This window comes from Acomys russatus, chromosome 2, assembly GCF_903995435.1.
Source record: "Acomys russatus chromosome 2, mAcoRus1.1, whole genome shotgun sequence".
In the NCBI taxonomy this organism is placed as follows: Eukaryota; Metazoa; Chordata; class Mammalia; order Rodentia; family Muridae; genus Acomys; species Acomys russatus.
Window position 1 is genome coordinate 68,165,097 of NC_067138.1, and position 26,496 is coordinate 68,191,592.

At 44.4% G+C, this 26,496-nt stretch overlaps 1 protein-coding gene across 1 annotated transcript in view; it reads right to left on the reverse strand.

Annotated features, from left to right (window-relative positions):
- Svep1 (sushi, von Willebrand factor type A, EGF and pentraxin domain containing 1) overlaps nt 1-26,496 on the reverse strand; it is a 183,308-nt gene that overhangs the window by 20,792 nt on the left and 136,020 nt on the right. The window contains exons 33-40 of the mRNA XM_051162513.1: nt 25,933-26,109; nt 25,641-25,725; nt 24,447-24,638; nt 22,887-23,054; nt 12,071-12,743; nt 7,824-10,612; nt 5,986-6,211; nt 1,690-1,845 (exon numbers count right to left, since the gene is read on the reverse strand). Of these exons, the coding sequence (XP_051018470.1) occupies nt 1,690-1,845; nt 5,986-6,211; nt 7,824-10,612; nt 12,071-12,743; nt 22,887-23,054; nt 24,447-24,638; nt 25,641-25,725; nt 25,933-26,109 (4,466 nt within the window). The remainder of the gene's footprint in view (nt 1-1,689; nt 1,846-5,985; nt 6,212-7,823; nt 10,613-12,070; nt 12,744-22,886; nt 23,055-24,446; nt 24,639-25,640; nt 25,726-25,932; nt 26,110-26,496) is intronic.

Below are 26,496 nucleotides of genomic sequence, written 5' to 3' on the forward strand. Positions count from 1 at the left end.
AAATTTCATGAGTTTTTGGTATATTTTGTTTCCAAAAAGGTATGTATGTTTTCTTAAGAAATTTCAAAATCAGCAGTCTCATGTAAGGAATCACCCCAGTTTCAAAACCAGAAGAATTCTCCACTCACAATCCATCATTAGGTTGCCATTCTCTTTTTGTGTTTATTTTTACTTATTTTTTAACCTTTGAGAAGTAAAATAAGAACCACAGAAACCAAGTTCCAGTTCTTATGGCCCCCTCTTATGACAATTCTTTCATTTCACAGACAGACAAACAGGCACACACACACACACACACACACACACACACACACACACGCACACACACACACAAATGGGCTGCACCATGCACACTTAACAGCTGCCTGGTAATGAACACCTAAGGCAGGCCCATTCTTACACACCCCTGTAAGTAAGCACGCAGAGATTCCTAAAAGGCGAGACGACAATCTCCTGTGATTCACGGCATCCCTCTTAGACAGAGTTTGATGGTGAGATAACACTTTCAGGAAAGCAACTGCAGCGCTCCCATTGGAGTCCATGGGGAGACTTAGGTGCTGCCGGCGGGGCTATAGCACTGCAATTAGGAGTCATCTTAAGGATGAGGTTGGGGTTTTCTTAGGATAGTTCTGAGGCATTTCAGGCTAGACATATCTCATGGTGTGGAGATTTGAATAGGTTTGGGCTTCATAGACTCGTGTATATGGGGGTGGTATTATTAGGAGGTGTGGCTCTGGTGGAGGAAGTGGGTCACTGGGCGTGGCTTTGAGGTCTCAGAAGCTCGTGTGGCAGGGTGTCTAGGTCTTCGCTCGTGCTGCCTACGGATCAAGGTGTAGAGCTCTCAGCTTTTTCTCCAGCACCTTGTCTGCCTGTGCGCTGCTATGCTTCCCACCATGATGATAATAGACTAAACCTCTGAAAGTTTAAGGCAGCCCCAATGAAGCGTTGTCCTTTATAAGAGCTGTGACACAGTGGGGATGGTACCCTTCTGTGAGAAGAAGGGGAGAAGAAATGGGGAGGAGGATGTGAGTTGCTGTGGTCACGGTGTCTCTTCAAAGCAATAAGACCCTGACTAGGACACAGGGGCACCTGGCATCTCAAGTAAGAGCTTGCCAGTGCCTGCCAGTCACTTTTAGTGAAGTCTTGGCTTTACTCTGGTGCCTTCCGCTTGTGGCTGTACCATAGTGATGCAGAGTAGGGCAAGCTGGGGGCTACCTAATATGGGTGTTGGGAACTTAACTTAGTTTCTCTTCAAGAGCAGCAAGAGCTCTTAACTGCTGAGCCATCTCTCTAGCCCTGATTTGCTTCTTGAGCTGGAGATTGAGTCCAGGCCTTCAGTATTCCCCTGGGGTGTACACTCTGACCCTTTCTTTTATTTCTGTTTTATGACAGAGCCTTGACAGTTATCCAGGCAGGCCTTGAACTTGTTGCCTTCCTGTCTCTGTCTTCTGAGTAACTGAGATCACAGGTAACGGTCACCACACCAGGATGGCATTTTTTTGTATGTGTTTAAAAATCCTGAGTCATCTGAACTGTTTTTCCAGAAAGTGTTAAGAGAATAAAATAACAAAATATAATAGGCTAGTTTTAGGAGCAGTGTTGGCAAATTTAATTTATTCTAATATTAATAAGAATCCCAGGCATATCAAAATAGCATATTACCTTCTGTTAAATAGTTTGTTAGCATACCTCTAATTCGTAGCCAGGGTCACACTGATAAACAACGGTGCTTCCAAAGCTGTATTTACTGCCGACCACGAGCCCATGCTCTGGACTTTCAGGCTGCCCACAAGAGACCGGGATGCAGGATTCATCAGAAAATGGTGGCTCCCATGTCCCGTCGGGCTAAAGGACAGACCACAGGTCCTAAGTTATATTTAGGATTTAATATGTGAGTGTGCTGTTTATATATCACTCTCATCCCCAAAGTCAGAGTCAAAAGGACCCAGGGTTTCCCCCTAATTGTGTTGCTTATTTTTTTTTTTTATCTGCAGTTCTTAAAAAACACATTAATCATCAGAAGAATTTTTTTTTTTTCAGTCAGCACTGAACATTCGTGGACATCTCAGAGACACACAAAATGAGCACTCTCTTCCAAACAGACCCCTCCCTCAAGGAACTCTTCACTACTACAGCAGGCCAACAAGAGTGTGGACTAGAGTGAGGAAGGGCGGAGGGTCGATGCAGATACTCCAACTTCTATCCCAGGGCACCCTGTGTTTCACACTATTCCATGTCTTAATGTCAAATTTCTGAGCAATAGCAGCATTGGGCAGTATTATGTCAATTCTCTAAATATTTTGTCACATTTATTTATTTACTGTCTCTCTGTATATCTCTCTCTCTGTCTCTCTGTCTCCATCTCTCTCTCTCTCTCTCTCTGTCTTTCCATTCCGCCCTCCCTCCTCCCTCCCTCCCTCCCTCCTTTCCTCCCCCGTCTCTGTTTTGGTGTCATCCACTGTTTCTGCTCATAACTTTTTCTCCGAGGCAGGCCATAGATGCCTGGATATTTCCCTGCCTGCCTTGGAGTGGTTCATAAATACGTTCCTTGGAACACCTTGTGTGGCAGTAGATTGCAAGCTTCCCCATTTCAGAAGGGGTCCTGGCCTGAGCCCAACAGGAAGGAGAGTTACATAGAAAAGTCAAGGAGACTCTGGACAGTCTTTGTGTGGCTTCTTCACTCAGCCTGTCAGCATTAGAACATACCCCACTGTCCAATCACATTGCTACACAGTGGCTTTTACTGATTGCATGTGACTCGATGTGATGCAGTCTCCATCCATCCTCAAAGTGTAGCGTTCAGAGACCTTCTAGACAGCTGAGCACCTGAGGGCTTGTGCAACAGTAAATAGCACTCATCCACACACCTAAACTCTGTGGGGACGAGACAGAAGCTGCCACCTGCCAGCCTTCTCCAGTCCTTGACCTACGCATCTCTTCATTTGCTGTTTACTCGTGTTCCTCATAATGAGCTTAGTGAGACACTTCAGCAAATTACCGCATCCCGAGGAGGGAGAGGGAACTCTGACTAGTTGTCAGGAAGTCAGAGATTCCAGAGGCTCAGCCTCGCTTCCTGGTGTCTGAAGTGGGCGGCCTTAGGTACCTAGTCCTCAGCCTGCAGGACATAACACAACCTTCAGGTGTAGAGCATCAGAGTCAAAGGGTGTTGGGGGACACCCAGAACTGATTACTAGGTGTGTGTGGACAGCCCTATGTCAGGAGGTATTAGAAGGGTGCTGTTGATAACAGTTTGAAACAGTATTTGAGGCAAAACCCTTTATCATACATGTAACGCAAGTGATTTTGTATAAACAAACATCTAAGAATGCCTGTATTACAGACAATCAGTCTCCCAATGGATGCAAGCTGCACCCAGCTTTTCAGTATTCTTAGAGATGTTTCAACAAACACAAGTTTTGCACAAACATTTCTGAATATTAGTACAAAAATACTAATCTTTTAGACTGGCATACAAAATAGTAGGTTTCCTTCTGGCCCCTTTACACACCTGGTGCCCTTTGCTTTCATATGTTTCTACCCACAGCCCTCCCCAACGTACCCCTCTCTTTGCCCTGTCTCCAGCTGGTTTCCTCACTTTTCCAGTCAGTTCCCTCTTCTGTTTTCTTTGATAAAAAAATTTCAAAACTCCATTCTACTGTATATTTTTGAAATATCTGCTAATTTGGTTTTGAATATTTAAGTTTTATCCATGATGATATTTAACTGTCAGAATAATTCATTAGCTATTCACCACCTTGATGCCTTCATCAAGGTGTACTTCTGTTTTGTTTTTTTTTCTCTTCTGCCCCAATTTTACACCAATACTGCACTGATGGAAGTTTTGTAATTCTGTGATGTGTCATAATTTCTGGGAGGACCAGGCTTCCGCCAGTATTCGTTTTAAACAACTATATATCTTATCTACTCATTCTGTGACAAGCAAGATGATTTTGCTATATTATCATAAAATATTTCTAGGCAATGAACATAGCTCAGTGCAACTTTTGCATTTGGACACTTAGAAAGGGGTTTGTTTATTTTTCAGAGCAAAAATTAAGACAGAATCCAGGTGGAGAAAGGACAGAAATCATATGTTGTATAGAGAAAATAATAAAGGCTATCAAAAATAAATTACTGATTCAGAAAAAAGACCCCAGTCACCAGCGACCCAGGATCCTACAGGGCATGTGCGGGTCCATCGCGTCCCAGGATCCTACAGGGCACGTGTGGGTCCATCTAGTGCTCCATAACCTCATGTAGAGAGCATCAAATTGGAGCTCCTCGTCATGAAGAAACCCTGTTTGTTCAGGAAGCTCAAAGCTTTGGGGAAATTTTCCCTTTGAGTCTTTGGCTTTGAATAAACGGGGGGGGGGCAGATTTTGAGAACCTGGTATGTTGGGCTGCTATTGTCCCTGCTTCCTGCGATGGTTCTGTCTGTAGGTTTGGCAGTAACCAACTCATTGTGGATGCACTGATTCTAAATGGAAAATTAGGACAAAAATTTAAAAAAAGCCTTGAGTCCCTGCTCTCTGTTAGACATCTTCTAAACATTTGCACAGGCTAAATAATTTAATTCTCTCAGTGAACACAAACTTAGAAATGAGAATCAAGGCAGAGGATGATGTGTCGAGGAGCCTCTAAATGTGAGCAATGCCATACATGACCTGCAAACCCACATGCTGAGGGAAAAGATGATGCCTGCGTCATGCTGCAGACCTCCTCTTCCAGTCCCCAGTCTCACTCCAGTAAATGAAGGGTGGCTCAGGGCTCATTTTACAGTTTTCCTTTGATGTGGAAGCAGGGAGAAGGGCCTCTGCTAGGAAGGCCTGCTATCTGTGTGGTAACTCACATTTTTCACAAGGTGTAAAGTTAGCAAATGCTTAGACTATAGATAGAAAGCTATTCATGATAAGCTAATTATAAGTTGTATGCCCAACAGTGTCTATGTGTACAAACCAGCTGATGACTGCTGAAAGATCAAAGCTTGCAGAAGTAGGCACTTCCTCTCATCACTGATTTTTTTTTTTTTTCACAACAGCCATATGAGACGTGGGTCATTCCACACACTTGTTTTCCAATAAGGAAACCGGAAGTATAGATCCCTCTTCCTGATCTTGTAGCCTAGGCTGTCCTCAAACTCCTTATGTAACACCTGCTCCTCCTCCCATTTCCACCTGTAGGTGCAGCATTGCAGGTGTGTGCCACCATACCCAGATTGGTATGCCTTAGGCATCCTGGGCAAACATCTATCAACAGAGCCCCATCCTTCCCCAACACCATTTCCCCACAGTCTTGATGCATAACCCAGAGGTCTGGGAGTCTTCTTGCCTCTGCCTCTTGAGTGCTACATTTCTAGAATGGACCACTACACCTGGTTTAAGAGATTTTCTAAAATTAAACATGTAATAAATAGTGAAGGCATTATTTGACTCCTGTTTCCTGTCTGCTTGTGCAGCCTTTGGGCCTTCCATGAAGTCCATCACAGGCCATGGCAGACTTCTCCACATAGATCCTCACCCAGGCATACGACGTTGGGTTGATTTGCTATGATTATCTCATTATAGGCTTTTAAACATTTCCCCTAACATTGACTCTTAGTCTAAAATTGGGAGCATGAGAGGGAAACACAAATTCTATTTCCTTTTTCCTCTTTGTTAAATAATTTTATTTTATACATGTGAGTACTTTTGGCTGCACGTTTCCTCTGTGCACACGAACATTGGATCCCCTGACCTGGGGTTGCAGTTGTAAGCTACCATGTGGGTGCTGGGAACCAAACCCTGTTCCTCTGGAGCGGCAGCAGGTGCCCTTAGCCACCCATCCATCCCCTTGGCACACCTTCTATTTCCAGGAAACTTCTCAAATCTTTGGATGTAAATGAAAACTTGAGGTGTTTGTTCTTTCCAGGTAAGCAAGATGTGTGTTTAGTTCATAGTCACAGATGCTAGTTAGATTTATACATTCTATTTGGATGCAGTATCTTACCTGGCATGTTGATGAGTCCACTCCTTCATAGGTAAAACCTTCCACACATGACACAGAGACTTGTCTATTTACCCGGAAGTCGTCTCCATGAACACGGACATGTGTTGTGTTTGATGGCACAGGACATTTTTTAGGGCTGCAGGTGATTCTTTCAGGGAACCACCGACCATCTTCCTGGCAGGTGAATGTATCTGTGTCTGTATCCATCACAAACCCTTCTAGACACCTGCAACACAAATGAGAAAATAAACACCTGGTAGAAGGCACCACACTGTAATGGACCTGTGCTCAGATCAACGGAGCTGTCACAAGACTCAGGAGACACGAGAAACCTCAAAACTGCCTCAGCAGTCAGAAGGATAGCATCATTGTACAAAAAAAAAAAAAAAAAATTAGTGCAGCAACATCCACACAGATCCTTAGGGATCCACGTTCAAGGTTAGCTGCGATGCAATGTGTCCTAGATGCTGCTGTGGTTTCCTTTATGTACTTGTTCATTCTAAAACAGCCACTAGTTCAAGAAATGACAAAGAAGTCCAAAATGGCCCCAGACACTTGTAGGAATATAACCTGGTGTTTATGGTTTATCTACTTCTTGGAAGCATTTTTGCAGCTATTATACAGGCAAAACGCAAGTCAAATGGGCTCTAAAGCCCCCATATGATTTAAAAATGTGCAATATTTATGCAGCAGATGGTTCCATACAATGATTAATTTCTGTTGATCTTTCTTGGCAAACATCAACTCGCCCAACTCTCATGTCCACCTCACTAGCAGGTGCCAGTAGGGCCTTCATTGCCATTTGTCAGGGATGAGGTTGGTGCCTTCCTTGAAGCTACGTAACTCTGCATGGGTAGTGTGGGATGTGGTAAAACTGTGCACTCTAGAGGTAGGATTCTGGAACCTGTGCTCCTACCATGACTATATGATGCCTTTTAAATAAAACTACCTAACTAATTCATAATAACCATTGTAGAACATCTTTTAAGTTCCACATCTTACCAGGTTAGGTAGGAGATAAAGGTCTCATACAACTGGAACAACCTAGTATCCAGAAACTAAATGATCTGCTACTTGGTGTTAGCATCACACACCAAGGACAAGGCCTCAGAGGAATCTTGTCAAGCAGGTGACATCGTGGCTCTCAAAATGTCAATCCCTGATGCATCAATATCCACACGGAGGTTTTAAAATGTACCTCAAAGTTGAGGACTGGTCACTCGTGCTTCCGATTTGTGCTCAGGCCTTTGCTACTGTTGGGCTTCCTCATACTCCATCCTTCCACAGACTCTACTTTTTATTACAGTCAGGGCAAAGTGAAGGCGGGGCTAAAATGTTCAGAATGGGTCATCCCAGGAGAGGTGCTAAGTTCCCAGTCAGATGTGAGGTACTAATGCCCACAGTTCACTCAGGAATGTAAATGAACCCTTGGAACAGTTGAGATGCTTTGGGACATGATGATTATTTATGCCAATAAAAATTTTAACTCCCAAACTCAGCCTGTGCTTGGTTTAGGTAGCACAGGCTGAATAGCCTTTTCACTCATATTGTACGGTGATTAGAGAAGGATTGACGTTAGAGGACCTTGCAGCGCCAGGAGCACCATGAGGATTGTGTTAGAAGTCACAGTCTGAAAAGGGCATAGATTTGTTTTCATAGTAAATGGGTTTCTACATAATCCCAAGTAAATAAAGTCAAGTGTTAAGGGCTTTGGTGTTTGGAGGGCATCCCAGGGATGGTGGCTCTCTTTCTAATTAGCTACACTTTGACCTTTCACTTCATTTAATAATCTTTTGGCCTACATTCCTTGCAGACTCTATAGCCATCCCCAGTCTTACCTGAGTTTCACTTTGCTTTCATAGGTATGTGCCTCTCCTGTTGCCACTGCATTGTCAACAGATGGTGGGGGGCCACAGGACAGGGGTTCACATGTTGGGTAAGGCTGGCTCCATGTTCCTTCATCTGTACAAATCAGATCTGAACTACCCTGCATGATGTAGCCAGGTCTGCAGCTATAAGTTACCGTGCTGTCCTCCAAAGGGCTACTCTTGCTGATGATTGCATTGGGTACAGTTGGGAGAGGACCACAGTCAGCATGCTCACAGAGGGGCATGCCAGACCACTGGCCATTGGCATCACAGGTGATTTCAGGAAGTCCAAGGAGCTTGAAGCCTCTGAAGCACTCGATCTGGACTGTCTTTCCACAGCCCAAATCAGTTGCATTGATGGTTCCCTGTTGAATGATAGGTGTGGAACACCTACAAGGTAGGCAGGAAGGTGGGCTGCCAGTCCAGGAGCCATTGGGGAGGCATCTTCTTGAAGAGTTTCCATGGAGCTTATAACCAGGAAAACACTGATACTCTATGTGGCCCCCACGATGAAAAGAAAAGCCATTAGGGAAGCCCTGGGGAAGATTATCAGGAGGAGGCCCACAGGTAGCTAGTTTACAGACAGGAACCTCTGCATCCCAAGTCCCATCAGACTGACAGGTGAGTTTCGGAGACCCATGCAACACATAGCCCTCTAGACAGTGGAATGCTACTTCCTTCTTGAACCTATAGTCTTGGCCATCCATCACCCCATTTGGCACCTGTGGTGGGGCAGTACATCTGACAGGCATGCAGCTGGGAGTGGTACCACTCCAACTTCCATTGGTAAGACAGACACGGCTCATGGCTCCTTCAAGTATGAACCCTTCGCTGCAAGAGTAAGAAACCTCTTTTTGGGCTGTGTATTCGTCTCCTGTCACCTGGCCGTTGGTGGGGACTGGGGGTGAGCCGCAATCAACACGAAGACATGTGGGCTCATACCCATCCCAATCTTTATTTTCCTGGCATGTTCTCTTCTCGGTGCCATTAAGCACATAGCCAGGGTCACACTCATAGTATAACACACCCAGGAATGAGTAGTTGTTTCCTTTGATGGATCCATTCCTGAGTGGGGTTGGCTTACTGCATGAAATGGCTTCACAGCGTGGAGCACTGCCACTCCACTTCTTATTCTGTAGACAAAGTCTTAAGTGGGAGCCTTCCAGAATGTACCCTGGCTTGCAGCTGTACTGTGCAGCACTGCCCATGGTAGTCTGTGTGAAATGTAAGAAGCCATTTTCAGGAGCAACGGGCAAATCACATTCAATTGAAATGCAAGAGGGCGCACTCCCGTTCCACGTTCCATCTTCCTGGCAGATCAGCACAGGGTTTCCTAGCAGTTCATAGCCAGGGTCACAGCTGTAGTAAACCATCGTGCCATACAGAAAGTGGGATGCATGTGCAACAGGTGTTTCCTTTGTGTTTTCCAAAGTTTTAGCTGTTGCTTCTAAGTGTTGAGGGTGAAGAGTCAGATATGGGACTTCCATCATGTCATCGTCTTGATCAAAATATCCCTGGCTATCTTTGACTTTCGTACAGTCCCCAAAGTCTATGTGAGGAGGGAGACCGCAGTCTATGGGTACGCATGTCGGGCTGGAGCTCGACCACCCTGACTCTTCACAGGTCTGCATGGCATGACCAACCACCTGAAACCCAGGGAGGCAGCTATAGATAATCATGGCACCATATCTATAATCTGCACCTTCTACAAAACCATTTTCGATGGGCTGTGGGTCACTACAGTGGATGGCATTGCAAGAGGGGGCATCCATATCCCAGTCACCTGTCTCTAAGCAGGTCAGGACTTTGGGACCTTCCAGCCGGAAGCCTCGGTCACAAAAGTATGTGATGGTTTGTCCATACTGAAAGCTCAAGTAAGAGAACTGGCCATTTAAAATCTCTTTGGGTTCTGAGCATTCAATGGGTTTACACACTGGTTTTCCTCCAAGCCACTGGCCATTTTCCCCACAGAGGGTGGTAGAATTGCCCACTAACTCGAAGCCTGGCTTGCAGGTGTAGAGCGTGGTGCTGAGGTAGGCAAGCCCTTGCACATGGATGATGCCGTTGAGGATCTCCTCAGGTTGCGGGCATTCTACTGGAACACATTCGGGCAATGGGGAACTCCAGGTGCCGTTGGTCTGGCAGAGGACGGTTGGATTGCCTCTTAAGAAAAACCCATCGACACACACATATTTGACAGTACTTCCAAAATGCAAAGTGTCTGAAGATACAGGGAAGCCAAAGGAAATAAAGGGAGGTGAGTGACAAAGGACCATCTCACAAATGGGAAAGGAACCATTCCATTGCCCGGATGGCAAGCACTTCAGGACAGAGGGACCTTGCAAGACATGCCCCTCCTTACAGGAAATGGTTATTACGCCTACCTCAGAAGTTAATTCCTTTAATACAAGCTGGTTCTCTATGAGGGGAGGCTCTGGACACTTGGTGGGGACACACTTTGGGCTTGGTTTCTTACTCCATTTGCCAGATTTCTGGCAAGTCCAAGAATTATCACCAACAAGCTCATATCCATCATTGCAGAAAAACTGAACCTTGGATCCCACTTCAAAGTTTTCTCCTTTTAAGAAGCCATTCTGAATGGGCGGGGGTTTCCCACAGTTCAGAGGGGTGCAGGACAGAGGGGCCTCACTGTGCCAGTGTCGATTGGCTTGGCAGACAAACAGAGGACTTCCAGCTGCCTTATAGCCTGGGTTGCACTGGAACCTGGCTTCACTCTCAAAGGTCCTGCCAGTGGCATGCTGAACAACATGGAGAAAAAAGTCAGTACAGCTTACAACAGGCAAGACAACAGATGGCATACATTGCTAGCCATACAGACTAGAACTCAAAGACCCACATTTATAATTAACCAGTTAGCATTTCCATGCATAAAGCTTTATGTTGTTTGCAACGGGCCAGGAAGTGAAAATGCAGAAATGAAACGTGGAAGATCTAATGAGGTAATTTCCTCTGTAGAAATTCTTATGGAACTCAAAAAAGATAAAAGATCACGGTCTACACAGATTAATGAGTTGAAGAGTAAGACCAATAGTATGCGCAGACAACTTAGTAAGTTAAAAAAAAAGAACAAAGTATACATAGATGCTTTAAAGCTGTTTCAGTAAAAGTATTCTCTATTTTAAATGGCACTACAGCCTTTGACTTAGAGGACTATACTACTCTTCTTTTCCTCCTCCTCCTCTCTTCCTCCTCCTCATGTTGCTCTCTTTTGGTATATGTGGGTACATGTGTCTGGAGTCCAGAAGCCAACATCAGGTCTCATTTCTCAGCCACCATCGACCTTGTTTTTATGTATCTAATTTTTTGAGACAGCCTTTAACTATTGCTTGGCAGGCAGGCCAGGCTGGCAAGCCAGTGAGCTCTGGAGATACACCTATCTCTGCCTGGCCAGCACTGGGGTTACAGGTTTGCAGCACCACACATGGGCAATCTTACCCTGGAGTCTGGGAACCAAGCTCACACCTCACTCTGGCACAGAAAGCATTTTACCTCTTGAGATGTTGCTATGGCCCTCATTCTTGTCTTCCTGACACACCAAAAAGACACTTGAGTGTGAAAGCAGATCATGTTGGTATCACACCTAACAGTTTGCTCATTGTAGTGAAATTACCTAAAGATAGCTGAAGAGCAATGCAAAAAAACTGTACATTTCATTTAGAAATCAGAGTGATAATAAATATCTGTGAGTTTCACTTAGCTGATGAATTATATAAAAGCAAAATGGAATTTCATTAAAACTGGCCTGCTCTAACTTCATATTTAAGTCTAAGATATGGCTACAAAGTCCTTGGAATGTCTATAGGTTACTACAATGCAGAAAGATGTATATTGAGGGAGCTGGAGAGATGGTCCCATGGTTAAGAGCACTGGCTGCTCTTCCAGAAGACTAGTGTTGAATTCTCAGCATCCACATGGTGGCTCACAACTCTCTATAACTCTAGTCCTATGGGATCTGATGCCTCTTTTGGCTTCAACAGAAACCAGGCACATACATGGTGCACAACCATACAGGCAGGAAAACCCTGTACACATAAAATAAGAATTTAAAAAAATATATAATGTAAACTCTCTTAATTATCTTGGTTCCTTTTTATTCAGTACACACTGTGTGTAGATTTGAACCAATCTGTTCACTGCCTCTACTATAGAGGCAGTCCTATGAGATGAAAATTATGGGTCATTTGCTAGTCTCTTACCTCCAGAAAGCCATTCTCGACCTTAGGTGGGTCACTACAGGATACAGGGTGGCAGGTGGGCATGGGTCTGCTCCACTGTCCTGTGGCCTTACAAGTGCTCTTCTTCTCCCCTTTGATATAGAATCCCTTGTGGCAGCTGTACGCTACCACAGCCCCAAAACTGTAGTTGGTTCCACTTGCATAGCCATTCATGATGCTCGGAGGGTCTCCACACCGCACTGGGATGCACTGGATCGACATGGGAGAAGGGCTCCACTGTCCACCTCGCTGGCATTCAAGCTTTGCTGAGGTGTTCAGCACAAACCCCTCCATGCACTTGAAGCTCACTATTGAGCCAGCTGCAAATTTTGCTTTGCTCACAGATTCCAAGATGCTGTAGGAAACAGATGGGGGTTTTTCACAGAAGTGAGCTATGCAGCGCGGCATAGCCCGGCCCTCTGGGGGAACCCATTTCCCTTGGGCATTGCAGATGAGCTGGGAGTTGTCAGCCAGGCTGTAACCATCTGCACAGTAGTAGAACGCGGTGTCTCCAAAGAGCCGGTGAGCAGTCTCTGGAGAGGCGTGGTCCACATTGGGGGGCTCATCGCAGGAGACGGCCAGGCACTGCTGGTTACTGGAATTCCACTTCCCGCTGGCTAGGCATATGATAGTGTCAGGGCCGGCAAGGGTATAGCTATGGTAACGAGGAGAAAGAAACAACAACTCAGTGTAGTTTTGAGAAAAGTCATTGAGTTTTCATTTTTTTACATTTCCAATACTAACTTTGCTTTTATTCTGTTTTAAAAAATAATATTTGACAACTGAATATTGAGCTTATTGATCAAATGATTTTAATGCTTGGTCAGAAAGAAAATGGATTTAAGACTTTTACTATTTAAAGAACTCTGATGATTGTTACACTTGTGTGTGAGTGTGTGTGTGTGTGTGCGTGCATGCACATGCAGTTGTGTGTGTGTACACACTTGGAGAGGTCAGAGGTCATGACCACTTATCAGAAGCCATCTACCTTAGTTTTTGAGACGAAGTTTTTGCGGGGACCTGAAGATTGCTGCTTAGGCCAGCTGGCTGGCCTATGAAGCCCAGGGGGCTACCTGTCTCCACCTCCCCAGTAGTAGAGTCAAGAGCAGGCCATGCTGCCACACCCACACCATGGTTCCTACATCGGTGCTGGGGATCAGGCTTAGGTCTTCACTTTCTCAACTAAGCCTGATCCCAACCCCTGACTATTTTACACTTTTTGAAATAAAAATGGAAAATAAGCTTTGTTCTAGTTTGACTCAATTCAATATCAGGTCTCCATAGCTTTGGTAGCTTTAGTCTGTTGATATTAATACTCAGATTTTTAAGAAAGCTACAATGAGCTGCATTTAGCCTAGCTGTATAAGCCTAGCTTATAGTTGCTCATTTATAGTCAGTCAACTCTAAAACAGTGATTGTAACTCTAGGCTCCAGTGTTTCCAAGAACTTCTGCCCACATGGTTAGAATTAAAAAGCTGTGTTCTCCATAGGGCTATGGCATGCGATGAGTGCATGGGTACATTTTGCTCAATAGCTCTCATCCTTTTTTTATGTGCCAGGTATTTGCCCATGTCTGATTGACAGATTAATGATATGCTCCCCAGGGCTATCTCAATAAAGCAGAGCAAAGCACGAGGCTGTGTGGTGTCAGGTAAGGTGCACTCGAGGCATTCGGATGTTCACTTCCAGTCTCTGAGACGACAGGTTTTGAAGAGGCATCTCAGACGAACACCCGAGCAACAGTGACACTAACAACGAGTGAGGGAGTGGCGACAGCCAGCTGCCTAGCTGAATCCTTGTTAGACATCGTGGTTGGTCCATCTTACAGATGGCGGGGTGCTAAGTCAGAGAGGCCCAGTCTCTTTTCCAACATCACCCAGCTGTTAGCAGAAGAGGTGAGATCTGAATTTGGTTACTAGATTCCAACACTTATATCCCCTGCCCCCTTTGTCTTCAGCCTAGTTAGATACGGCTGTTTGTGGGCATGCCGTGGGAACTACGTGGAGGTATCATAGTACAGATTATTAAACTCAGCTTTCAGCCAAGATTCTTAAGTCATTAGTAACCAAACCTTTCACTGAGGTCACTTTTAGTACTAAAAGGAAGAATCCATTAGAGAGAAAATAGAGTTCTGTCATCCGCACCAGAAGAATTCATAACATTTAGAGGAGACCGACGGACAATTCAACAAAATGACAGACATCAGTAGAACTACACATCGCGCCACCTGCGGTCCCGTTCTGTGCATGCACAGAAGTGGTGTCTACTTGCATACTCTTAGATACCCCCAACAGCTGAGTGAGGTCCTCGCTTAGGGCCTCTTCAGTTCATGGTTTGGGAGAAACCCGGCCTTTGCAAGTGACTATAGACTTGGCAGTGTTTAGATGACTCCTCTCTTACCAGTCACAGGAAAGCATCCACAGGCAGGATGCTTGGAGCATAACTTTATTACTAAAAAGCTGCTGGGCGAGGCCTGCTCATTTGATTGCTACTGCATAGGACATGCCCCGGTGGAAGGTCTCCTTACTGAGGCTCCTGGTGTTTTACAGCACAACTTGAGTCATTTACGCCGTTTGAAACATGCATCACCATGGCGCCGACCCCTTGATGTGGCTGGCATTGTGTACTGACTGAAGTTGATTATGCACAGGCCCAGGCACCCTGATTTACAGAAATCTACCATACATAAAACTTTTCCTTTACTCCTCAGCTCCAAATGCTCTGAGGAAGAAGCATCTGTCTCTAGAATCTTCCTTATTCCACAGAACAACTTGAGAACATGAAAACTGTGCTATATAATTTGGTAGGACTTCGTGGGGACTCTGGACCTTGACCCCCTGATAACTCTCCACCAATTATTCTTTCTTGATGAAAAAAAATTAATACAAACCGGCTCCCTAATTGAATGGATAATGAACCCTGAATAGCCACCTTTACAATATATATGAGTGCAAATAATTCACTTTTAGAATCTTAGCTATCCCCTAGTTTGGATTAAGACTTTTCTTTTTTAACTCATTTCAGTTAACATTTATTTCTCGACTCTTTGTGGCCAGCTATGGGCCAGGTGCTTTCCTGAGGCACAGATGCTGCACTACTGAAGAGCTTGTTTTTTTTTTCTGAGACAGGGTTTCTCTGTGTATAGTCTTGGCTGTCTTGGAATCACTCTGTAGAGCAGGCTGGTCTTGAACTCACAAAGATCTGCCAGCCTCTGCCTCTGTCTCCCTGAATGCTGGGATTACAGGCATTCATAGCTTAGCGAGTTTTCAATAGTTGGATTCACACCCCTAGAGGAGGCTTACTAACCAGTATGGGCCCTGAGAGCTTTATGAGTGAGCTCCTGAGAGTGGCAGTTGAGCTCCTTCTAAGAGAGAAAAGACACTCACTGAATGGCGGCAGGTTAATGAGAATAATAGAAAATGCGGAGAAGCACCAGTAATTAATCTTGCTTCAATTCATAACAACAAGCAAAGATCAAAGCTTCTCTCGTAATAGGATCCAATAATTCCATTCAGAAGCTTATATGTAAGAAGAATCAAAGAGGGAAACTTGGTGAGGGTTTTACGATGTCATTAACCCTTCTACACTTGTGAGTTTCACACCAACAAATGTCAACCTAAGGATGAGAAGAAAAAGGAGAAACAAATGAGCACTCATATATTTGGCTAAACAATTAAAGCACCCCTCCACTGGCATCTGGGGTGTTGATAAACATTTAGAAAAGTGAAATATCTGGGTAAATATATAAATTTAGAATGGCAAGTTTAATGAAGCTGCTCGCTTCTTTCCTCTCCTGGCATTCACTGTTCTATTCCAGTCTCTTAACTTTGTGCCTCCTCACTGTAAACTTGAGAATGTGTCTTGCTTCGGTGACTCAGGGAAAGACTCCAATCCAAGCCCATTACCAGGAAAAAAGTTAAGATCAAACAACCAAGCAACAATTCGTCATCCATCCCTATTCACAGCTAACAGATGCTAAGCGAAGGAGAGACAGTTTTCTTTAAAGGTGTGGTCACCAGTAGGTGGTCCATGCTCTCAGGATGAGGTGGGGTGGGGGAGTGGGGATGGGGTGGGGAGGCAGTTCCATGTTCATGCATATATGGGCAGCACAAATTAGACTCAGTGGGTGGTAAAAAATCAAAACAAAGCAGAGGTCATGAGGTTTTGAGGAGGGTTCAGGGAGTAGGTGTGGATCCCAGAGGAGTTATGAGGAAGAGAGAAGAGATCAAAGTACATTGTATGCATGCATGAAATTCTCAAAGAACTAATAAAATATTACAATAATTTATAATAATTAAAATAACAATGGTGAGACAACAGTAAGAGTGTGCGCATGTTTCTGACATATGGAGGTCTGGGTGTCTTATACGGTATGGAGGGCAGACTTGAGGCTCGAAAGGAGATAAGCTCCACTTTCATGAGGCTGCAAGCAGCTCAGGATGTGGAAGGAGACAGCCAGCCAGGTCAGTTTACCCAGAAGTCATTGCTTGGATACAATGATGCTGTTTTTAATATAAGAAAATGCAGGGGGTGTGCCAGACAAGCTCCTGGGAGGAAAACAGAAATGGAAGAGACAGAAAGCGAAGAAGAATGGATTCCTGCTTCTGGCTCTCACATAATCTGGGACCCCCCTCTCTACAACACTTGATGAGATCCAACAAATATCAATTTAAATGCATAACTGGGCTAGCCAGAAAGGAAATCCCCACCCCCAACTCCCGTGCTCTTAACTAACAGGGGGTGGAAACTGAAACCAGAAAAGCAAGCTTGCCAACGAACGCTGTGGTTGCCTTTGGATTCAACAAAGAAAGGAACAAGAGAGGAAAAGAAACCCAGTCTTGGCCTGAATTCATAACAGGAGTGTCTGGCAGGAATTCCCATCCTAGAAGGAGGTTTGCTGACACAGTACTCTCGGAAAATTTGCATCATCTCTGTGTTTTCAGAGATGTTGGGCAGAAAAAACAAGGCCCCTGCTAACTATGAGTCTGTACCTGACATGGATTTCATGTTAGAATTCACACTACTTGCTTTGTGTGCAAAAAACCTTTCAAACTGATAAATTAATGTAAAGCTGAGGGCCCTGGAGTAGTAGGTAGAAAAAAGAACCCAGAGAGTCAGATCACGAGGGGCTTGTTGTACACACAGTAGGCCCTGTTCCCTGTAAGGAGCAAATCTGAAATGGCAAGACATACACAGGAGTCATACGGTTACTCCCACTGTGATGAAATGCTTGACCAAAAGCAAGTCGTGGAGGAGAGGGTGTATTTGTCTTACATTTCTATATCACTGATCATCATCAAAGGAAGTCAGGAAAGGAACAGAAACAGGGCAGGTACCTATAGCCAGGAGCTGATGCAGGGGTCAGAGGGATGCTGCTTACTGACTTGCTCCTCATGGCTTGCGCAGCTTGCTTTCTAATAGAACCCAGGACCACCAGCTCAGAGGTGGCACCACCCACAGTGGTCTGGGCCTTTTCCCACCAGTCACTAATTAAGAAAACACCTTACAGGCTTGCCTACAGCCTGATCTTGTGGAGGCGTTTCTTAATTGAGACTCCCTTCCTCTCCAATGACTCTAACTTGGGTTAAGTTGTCATAAAACTAGCCAGCACAACGGGCCTGTTTCCCATCAGCACACACAAAGAGCTGCAAGAATAGAGCGCTGATGAATGAGATACTAGAAGAAAACTGTTAACATGCTGGTTTTAAAAAGCCACTGTTGTTGAAATTTAGAGTGGGATGCTGGGTGTCAGAGACCAGAAGGAGTAGGGGTTGTCAGGCAAGGGGAAGGTATATTCTAAGGCACCAACTTAAAGGTACTCAAGAATAAAAGGTAATAGTGTAGGTAACAGCCATGCATATTTCAATAGGATGTAAGAAATAATTTTAGAAGTTTTCACCATAAATGACAAACATATGAGTAGACAGGTATATTTAACGTGGTGGAAGCATGACACTGTGTACATATGTACTGATGCGTTATATGATGTCCTGCTAATGTGTAGGGGTTTCAGACTTTCATGTATCACTTTTTAAGATATCACTTAAATTAAAATATAATTACATCACGCACCACTTCCTCTTTTCTCCTTCCAATATTTCCCACATCCCTTGACTTGTTCCCTCTCAAATTCATGGCCTTATTTTCTTTAATTATTATTGATACATATGCATATACGTATAAATGTATATATGTACATATATGTGTGTGTGTGTGTGTGTGTGTGTGTGTGTGTGTGTGTGTGTACAAATCACAGGCAATTTCCTAGTCTGCTGGCCCTTACAGCTTTTCCACCCTCTGGAATTCCAGATAGCTATTTATGATTGGACCATCAAGGTCTTCGTACCTGAAGGTGTTGTCGCCACCTGCTGGCAGTCACATGTAAGTTATACCTTAACTGGGCTGGCAAGGTCACTCTTTATTTTGGCAATTTGTTTCTATTTTGCAAAGCTCAGCATATGAATATCCCATGACCTGTGGTTGTAGGTTGCAATGTCTAGGCGAGGGATTCCCATTATAAATATGCAAGGGTATTTAGTGCAGCTCTGCTTGTATTAGCAAATACAGTGGGGACAGAAGAGCCTACTACTGTAAAGAAATGGGTAATTTAGAGACGGTTCCTGTAAGCATACATGTGTGCATGTGTGGCAAAGGCCAATATCAGGAGTCTTTATTGCTTTGCAGTTTATTTATTTTTTGGTTTAATTAATTAATTACTGTATTTATTTTTGAGATAGGATTTCTCTGTATAGCCTTGGCTGTCCTGGTCTTGATTTGTAGACCAGGTTGGCCTCAAACCCACAGAGACCTGCCTGCTTCTGCCTCCCTGAGTACTGGGATTACAGGTGTATGCCACTGTGCCCAGCTTGCAGTTTATTTTTTGAGCCAAGTTCTCTGCCAAACCTGGAACTTGCTGTTTTGGTTTGATTGGCTGGCTAGGGAACCACCAGAGTCTGCCTGTCTCTGCCTCCACCAGCACTGGGGTTAAGATATGTGCCACACTGCTTGGCTTTTTACCTGGGTGCTGGGGATTCGAACTCAGTCCTTGTGAGGAACTATACTCACTGAGTCACCTCCCCAGCCCCAGATAACATGCTCTTTTATGGCATATTTTATGATAGTGCAAGAGCAGGCTCAGTTGAGTCACATGTAGCTGAGAGAGAAGATTATTCACACATAAACATATATATAATTAAAAATAAAATGACTCTTTAAAGAGAGAAGTGATTTAAATGATAATTCTTTAAAGAAATAATATGTACAAATACACATAAATATGTACATTAATAGTATATCTGCCTATGACAACATGTACGTATTAGTGATAAAATGGTACTTTGCTAACATGAGGAGTGTAGAGGAATATTGAGAACGGCATCCAGGAGAATCTGTAATATCATGTGTCTTTTATAAAGCTATTTAATTGTAGCAAAATATTGACATGTACTTTTATCTCAGTAATGGGAACACAGGTGATTTTAAACAGAGCATTTGGTTATTTTCACTTCTGTATGTTTTAAAGGGACCATTAAGAAATGTGGTCAGAAGGGCAGGGAACAAGAGAGAGTCTCGCCCTCCAGTGCGGTCTCCCACAGCACCCCAGGAGAGGATGGTGTCCACAAAAGAGCTTAACGTCCTTTCTGTCCTTGAGAGTTGTAACTCCAGAGAAAGAAAACTGCCTCTTAATTGTTGGCTTTTTTCTTTCATAAAAACTACAAGTGGGTAGTGATTGTGACTCTGGGGGCTTACTATTCATTTGTTCAACCAGCAAAGACAGTTTGCTCCTGTATTGTTGCCTGCCAGCAGGTGCCCATGACTTTATAAGATCATTGTATTACAACGATAAGGCCATGTTTGCAGTAGCGCTGCACTGTGAAAACCTGTCACCTTCCCTCAGTAGCTATGAGATGTACACGGGCAGGTCCAATTCCCATTTATTCACTGGCCAAAAAAAAAAAAAGAATCCACAGACATTACCTGTGTAGACCTGGCAGCATCTCTAAGATATTCCTTCTTCCAGATTTCATCTCTGTAGAAGGGCCTGGGAAGGTGACTCAATAGGTAAAGTGTTTGTTGTATAAGCCCAAGACCCGAGTTAGAATCCCAGAACCCATGGGGAAAACTCTTCATGCGACTAATGAAGTAATATGGATTATTATGTGATTACATAAAGTATTTCACAAGAAACTTCTTTGAAGAAAGTAAAAATCGGTTCAAGCAAATGGGCTAGATATAACACCTGTCGCTATCTCTATTTGTTATAAACCACTGTAGGACAGAGAGACAGAACAATCGGGCAACCTGAAACTCCTCTGACACTGCAAGTAACTTATCAAGAAAAGATGAGCTCTCTGTAACCTGAAGACAGCACGACTGTTAAGATTAAAACTATATGCATTGTGCTGGGGTGAAATAAAGCAAAGCACCAATGCTATTGCTTTTCTAGATAGTAAAATAACAGGAGTCTTTTGCATATAGGTTTTATATTCTCTCATTTTATATGATAGCCACACATTGCTTTTTAGACACGTCTGGCTTTCCCCCTTAGGCTCTCATGCTTACACGACAGCCACTTGACCAACTGGCCCATTTCTCTAACTCCAGGAGCAAATCCTATGCAAGTCAATCTGCAGCAAACGCTGGAGAGCCCCCCAAAGTCACTACTGCATTGACATTATTTTTTTCTTTATTTTTATTTTATGTGTATGACTGTTTTTGCCTGCATGTATGTCTGTGCATAACAAGTATGCAATATCTGAGAGGCCAGAAGAGGGCATCAAATACCCTGGAATTGTAGTCAGTGGATGGTGTGAGCCACCATGTGGGTGCTGGGAATGAAATCTGGGTCCTATGGAAGAGCAGCCAGTGCTCTGAGCTGCTGGGCCATCTCTCCAGCCCACACCGACCTTTAATATTAGAGATCGCTTGTTCACTTAAGATATTAAAATTTAGCATTAGAAGAGGTTGAGCTTATGGAAGTTTAGAATAAAACAGTGGGTACAGGAGGCAGCAGGTGTGGGGGCTGGGAGGCTTAGGGAAATCTTGATTTGTTGTTGCCAGATAGGAACAAGGAACAAAATCACACGTGACCACCATGTACCACACTTGTCGGTAAGCTGGAAACTAGGCTTTTTGAACACTTCCTCCAAGAGGAAATGATAAACACCCACTCAAGGAGACAGATATTCAGAACTCCAGGTAAACAGCACAAGAGGCATGTGTGGAAATGTGACATGGGGTCCCATCAGTGTGTACCGTTTTTGCACTTTTATGTATCAGTTTTGTTGCTGTTTTAATTTAGGATTTTAGAAAGTTCTTTTTTTAAATTATTTTTTTATTTTATTTTATTTTTTATTTTTCTTTTTATTTTTTAGATTTATTTATTGACTACATATACAGTGTTCTTGTCTGTATGTATACCTGCACACCAGAAGAGGACACCAGATCTCATCATAGATGTTTCTGAGCCACTATGTGGTTGCTGGGGATTGAAATCAGGACCTTTGGAAGAGCAGCCAGTGCTCTTAGCCTCTGAGCCATCTCTCCAGCCCCCTTAGAAAGTTCTTATGTCAGTGTTAGAGGCTCAAGATCTCCTCAAGAATATGTCACCACCTGCTGGTGAAAGAGTCTGAACTGATGACGTGACTCGTGTCCTCTCTGATAGCTCACAACCTGCATGATCTCACCCGGGCACCTTTGCTGCCTTCACTGTGAGCTTCATTGTCCCCCCACCCACACATGGCTAAGCCATGCTTCATAATCTTTGTTCCCTCGTGACACCCACAAATATCAGCCTTTAGTGAACTAGTTTGACCTTCGCCAGTGGTTCTCAACCTGAGGGTCGAGACTCCTATGGGAGTGTCAAATGGCTTTTTCACAGGGGGCGTCACACCTAAGTCCACTGGGAAAACACAGATATTTACATTATGATTTGTAACAGCAGCAAAATTACAGTTATGAAGTGGCGATGAAAATTATTTCATGGCGGGGGTCCCCCGACACCAGGAACTGTATTAAAGGGTCGTAGCATTAGGGAAATTGAGAACCAGTGCTCTATGAGGTCATTGAAAACACAGAGAGGATACGCTGCTTCCCCGAGGGCACAGAGAAAGGGCAGGAATCCAGGGAGCAGCAGCTGCTGCTGCTCCTGAGTGCAAACACCAGGAGGATGAAAATACCTAACAAGAAAGTGTAGACAGGGAAGAACCACCCTGGGGTGTGTCAGACCACTGAGGGGGTGGGAGGTGGGGGTGGGCGTTAACCACACTCAGTGCCTTGGCAGCCTGGGACCCTACGCAGGCCATCACAGGCATCCCTCCCACCCCCACGTCTCACAGGGCTCTCTCAGCCACCACCAAATGAGGTCCCAAGCTAAAGCCTTTGCAACATGTTTCCTGATATGCCAAATATTAAAGTAAAATCAGCAAGTGAGAAACCCAAGTCCTATTTTTTTTTTTTTTTAATTCTCCCACTAACTTATCATCCTTATATTGTGACTTAAAGCCTTGGCTTTTGCTTTTGTGGGCGATAGACAGATACAAGCCTGCTTCGATGGCTTTTTGACATTCCTGGTTAAAGAACAGAGCAATTTGGCACTGCATTCTTCTTTGCTTATTGTCTGAATCTTAGATTGATCACTATAGTGGATTCTAGTGAGACACTATTTCCATGGGAAGCGTGCCTCCTCTCTGCTCTCAGAAAATAGGAGCAGACAGTGCTCTGGCCTGGCTGCCAGGAAGTTCATTCTCTGTCCTTGGTGCTCTGTGGCTCCTCTCCTCATCCTCAAGGCTCTACTTACCCCTCTTTGCATGTGTAAGTGGCCGTGTTCCCAAAAGTGAAGTTGCTCCCGGTGATGACAGCATCTTTGAGGACTGGCGGCTCTCCACAGGAGACCAGGTGACAGCTAGGTGGTGCTCTGTCCCAGCTGCCAGATGCCGTGCATTCAATGAGGGAAGGGCCCTGTAAGCTACAGATGTGAAAAGGGGCTTGGGTCATTTCTCTCATTGGGTGATAGTTTACAACTGTGGAGAAATAGAACTCCAAATAGAAATAGAAAATACAGGCTGCATGTTGAGTTTTAGCGCACAAAAAAAAAAACAGTTCTTTTCATTGTTTGCTTCATACGAGCCTCAGAAAAATTTACACTGGCCAGGCCATTTATTTATTTAGTTAGTTTTTCGAGACAGGGTTTCTCTGTGCAGCCTTGGCTGTCTTGGAGTCACTTTGTGGAACAGGCTGGTCTCTAACTCACAGCGCTTCACCTGCCTCTGCCTCCTGAGTGCTGGGATTACAGGCATGCACCACCACGCCCAGCTAATTTATTATTTTAAATGGGTAGAGAAACTATACTGCTTGGTGCAAAATTCAAGTCTAATGTGTTATCAATAAAGGGGGAACTCCAGAGCTTCTGACGGGCAGATTAGTGGGATAAGAAGGGTGAGTAGACTATTATCCCACTGGAAGGAAGATACCTGAGGAGACAGGTGACCAGAGTCACCAAGGTCAAAGGCAGTGTCCTTCCGGGACCTGGGATTTGGGTTGTTTGCTCATCACTCTGACTTTACAAAGCCTGCATCCTGTGTCATGGCTTATCCACCCATGCTTCCAGCATGATTCTGATGGCCTCGGTTCTTTCTTTCTTTCTATCTTTCTTTCTTTCTTTCTTTCTTTCTTTCTTTCTTTCTTTCTTTCTTTCTTTCTTTCTTTTAAATATCATTTATTTATTTGCTAGGGAGTGTGTGGAGGCCAGAAGACAACTGGAAGGAGTCAGGTCTCTCCTCCCATCATGTGGGTCCCAGAGATCGAACTCACGTCATCAGGCTTGGATGCAGGCACCTTTACCCTCTGAGGCATCTCATTGACCCTGGATTCTTTACTTTCTATCTACCTCATCTGTTTCAGTCTGATTTTGTCTATTGTTCCATCTGTTTGAACACACACACACACACACACACACACATACACACACACACACACTCAAGTGAACTTCTTACAGAATTAATCCCCTCCAATGCTTTTCCTACACTATGCCATGTGCTGCTGATTATAATCTTGATAAGCTGTGTATATGAACCAGCGCCAAGGCAAGGCATGACCTCAGCTATGGTTCTGTGCTCCACAGATCAACTAGGCCTTCCTCTTCAGAGTCCACCGAATGCTCCAGCAGTTGAACTGTGGTGACTATGGAGTCACAGACTGACAATCTCCCTGACATTTACTGTAAGTCAGGCTCCAAGAAGCATACAGTTTTAGGCATCCCTACTTTTACAGTTTTGTTTAGAAAGCCAGCTATTTCACTCACTCAAGCTTAGGAATGGCAGGAGGCCGGAGGAAGCCGGGCAGGTGTCCCACCCTTTACCTGTATCCACTCTCACAGGAGTATGAGGCAATAGAAAGGTAGGTGAGGCCGCTTAAGATGTATTTCCCATTATCTATGCTCTCAGGGCGGGAACACTTCACCAGCTCACACACAGGAGAGGAGTGACTCCATGCACCGCTAGCAAGGCAAGCTGACTCTTCATCCCCAGCCAAAGTGTATCCTTTATCACACCTGGAGATGGAAGAGGAAAATGTCCACGTATGCATGGCTTCACTTTGCACTCTTTAAAACTGTGTGAGCGTACGAGGTGTGCGTGTGAGCATTGCTTCCTAAGTGTGAGTGCAGACATGTGCATGCCATGTCGTGCACCAGGAGGCTGCAGGATAACCCCAGATGCTGGTCCTTGCATTTCACCTTGTTTGAGGCAGTGTCCCATTTTTGTTTGCTGCTACATATGCTGGGTGAGGTGTTAGAGTCCTAGGGAGGAGTACTCCTGTCTCTGCCCCCATCTCCCTGTAGGGGCACAAGAATTACAGATGCACACCATTGCACTCAGCTCCACCTGAGCTCCGCGGATTCAAACTCAGGCCCTCCATATCCTCAGCCCTATTTTACATTGTTTTATGTGTACCAAAGGGCAGACGTGAGAAGTTGGCTTGTCTCCAATATGTGCCATGGATGAACAGCTGACATCAGAGAATCCTGGGTTTGAGAATGATGTGGGCCAAGTCCCTTAGGCTATAAGGCTTGGACCCCCAGCTGGTTACTAACCACGGTTATCCATTAGTTGGGTGTGCCTTCCACCACAGTGCCTCAGGAAGATGCTAATGGCAACAACAGGCTCTTGGCCAGGAGATTTGAGGGTATGACTACCTGTAGATCATCAGATTTGATTTCTTTACACTATTCTGAAACCAATTAATTCAACAACAACAACAACAACAACAACAACAACAACAATAATAATAATAATAATAAATAAAAACAATCTGGGGATGCTGGAGAAATGGCTCAGCAGTTATGAGAGCACACTGCTCTTATAGAGTTTGGTTCTCAGAATTTACATCAGCATCCCAGAAGATCCTGTAACTACAGTTCCAGGAGATCTCATGCCCTTGTTTGGACTCCAACAAATCTTTATAAAACCTGGAGTTGTTTTCTTTTCCCCTGGCACTCTACCATTGCTGACATGTTGTTAACAACTACACTACATCTTTGAAGTTAGACACTCACCTGTATGTCACCTTGCTGCCATATGTAAACACTGACCCTTCAACACCACCATTGTCAGGAGCAGGTGGGGCACCACAGGAAATGGCTGCAAAAAGGGAAACGAAAAGTGTGGTTTTCAGAGACTCTATGCAAAGCCCCCTGAAAGCTCCTGGCTTCCGGATTTTATCCCCTTGTCATATTTAAATTTGAGCTTTCAGAACAAGACCGACATGACCTAGAACTTTACCGTGACAACCGTTTTATCTTTCTAGACCTGCCCAATACAGTCATAATGGCCATTTTTTCAGCCTACCTTCACAGGATGGTTTGAGGTGATCCCACTCGCCGGTCTCCAAACACATGATTTTGCTCACTCCCACCAGCTGGTGCCCTTCTTCACAGGAAAATGTGACTTCGGCACCCACGGTATAAATCTCGCCCGAAGAGTGGCCATTCTCTGGATTTTCTGGAGCTTTACATTTTACAGGTTCTTAAAAAGGAAAGATTTTGTGGAATAGTAAGTTGCGCTCACACAACCACAAAGTCTCAAAGCAAATGACGTCTGCGGCAGTTAAAGCAACTATAGACACGGGGCAAAGGCTTTTTGAAGGGAGAGTCAGTCACAAGGGCCAGAGACTTGCTGGACATTAGCCAGAAAATAGGTTTGCTAGGCACTTAAACATTCATATTTTTAAAAGATTAATTTTACTGTTTTCAAATGGTTTATTATTCTAACTTATATGTATGTGTCTCCATGTTGGTATGCACATCTGAATGTTGGTGCCCATGGAGACCAGGGGTATCTGATCCCTTTGGAGTTGTATTTGCAAGTAGCTGTGAACTGCCCTGTGTGGCCCATGAGAATCAAACTCAGGTC